The sequence below is a fragment of the Microtus ochrogaster genome, chromosome X, assembly GCF_000317375.1.
Source record: "Microtus ochrogaster isolate Prairie Vole_2 chromosome X, MicOch1.0, whole genome shotgun sequence".
Classification (NCBI taxonomy): domain Eukaryota; kingdom Metazoa; phylum Chordata; class Mammalia; order Rodentia; family Cricetidae; genus Microtus; species Microtus ochrogaster.
Window position 1 is genome coordinate 22236484 of NC_022026.1, and position 1788 is coordinate 22238271.

Sequence of the window (1788 nt, forward strand, 5' to 3'; positions counted from 1 at the left end):
TTTTTTTTTTTTCAAATTTACTCAAAATTTAAAACATAAAGGCACTTGCTGTGCTTGCAGAGGACCTGCATTTGCTCCAGCACCCATGAGACACCCCTGTAACTCCATGTCTGAGCGATCTGACACCCTCTTCTGGCCTCCTTGGGCACCTGTCTTCATACAGGCACATCCCCACATACCATACCAAACACATATACTTAATTATGAAATCTTAAAATCTGAAGAAAAGGATCTGTGTTTTGCCTACCTGAGAAAGATCAATGAAATGATTGGCTTCTGCCATGACTTTCACTCGGAAGTTTGTACCGTCATCTGGGCTCAGGGCATAACAGAACACCTAAAAGACAGAGGAGGGCATACTTAATAACCTTGGCTCCAAGCCTCTCAAAACACTGGGCTTAACATCAAAGATGACAGAAGAAAGTCACCAGAACCTACACTTACCTCAAATTTATCAGGATTGTGCATGCCTGGAATAGACTGCATAAGGTGAGACGTAGGGTGGTTCCCAAAGTCAGAACTCACATACCCTACACGCAACCGGCCATCACTGAGCTTCAAGTCTTTTGGATGCTCATATGGTGGTTTATGAAGAACATTAATCTACCAACAGAATACAATGGTCGTTAACAAAGTCAAGTCATGTGCAAATTTTTATCTAAAAGAAAAAACCGATAACAGGGACTTGTGATTGGTAGTGTGTTTTGACTAGCATGTATAATGCCATAAGGGTTCTGTCCCCAGAACTACATAAAGAACAGGCATGATAGTACCCATCATTGATCCCAACCATTAGGAGGTGAGGCATAGTTTGAAGGCTGAGTTTGAAGTCAGCCTGGTCTATGCACTGAGTTACAGGAAAGCCAGTCTGACATAGTGAGCAAAACAGAACAAACAACAAAAAAATAAATGGACATGTTGGTGCACTCTTGTGACCCCTGCAATTGGGAGGTGGAAGAAAAAGAGATCAGAAGTTCAAGGTAATCCCCAGCTACATAGAGAGTTTAAGGCCAACCTGATATACATAACACCTGTCTCAAAAAAAAAATTAAAATAAATGAAGGTAGAATCTAAAATCATATAGACCCATAATTATGAAAAAACTTTGGTGGCCAGGCGGTGGTGGCGCACGCCTTTAATCCCAGCAGAGGCAGGCGGATCTCTGTGAGTTCAAGGCCAGCCTGCTCTACAAGAGCTAGTTCCAGGATAGGCTCCAAAGCTACAGAGAAACCCTGTCTCGAAAAACCAAAAAAAAAAAAAAAAAAAAAAATTTACAGAGGAAAAAAAATAGAAACAAAGACAAACAACCAGTAGGGTATGGTGGCTGAAGCAGGAGGATTAACAAAAGTTCAAGGCCCACTTTGTGAATTACAAAAGAATAAAACAAAAAGACCATACACACACACAAATGCAAAAACTCAAAAGTAGATGGGCTTTTTGCTGCAGCCCCCTCCTTTAAAAAAAATGAGATGGGGGGGGGTCTCACATAGCCTAGTCTGTCCTTAAACTAGCTATTTAGCCATTTACCCTTCTTGATTTTGTTCAGTATGTATTAAAAGTATCTAGAAAAGTTATATCAAACAGAGTTATATCACATTTCTATTTTATGTACAACTTAAAAGTCATGCCAAATATAAATGTAAATGACCAAGGAAACAAGGGCAAATTGCCCAAATACAGTAGTTACTCCTTTTAATACCCATCATCAAAAACTACAAACATGAGACCCTCCATTAAACTCCTAATACAAAAAAAACCCACTTTGTACCAAAAGGGTTTTTTTTTTTT

At 39.5% G+C, this 1788-nt stretch overlaps 1 protein-coding gene across 2 annotated transcripts in view; it reads right to left on the bottom strand.

Moving 5' to 3' along the window:
• Ogt (O-linked N-acetylglucosamine (GlcNAc) transferase) overlaps positions 1 to 1788 on the bottom strand; it is a 46073-nt gene that overhangs the window by 15271 nt on the left and 29014 nt on the right. For both annotated transcript variants that reach the window (XM_005358560.3, XM_005358561.2), the window contains exons 13-14: positions 445 to 603; positions 248 to 337 (exon numbers count right to left, since the gene is read on the bottom strand). In XM_005358560.3, coding sequence (XP_005358617.1) covers positions 248 to 337; positions 445 to 603 — 249 coding nt within the window. The remainder of the gene's footprint in view (positions 1 to 247; positions 338 to 444; positions 604 to 1788) is intronic.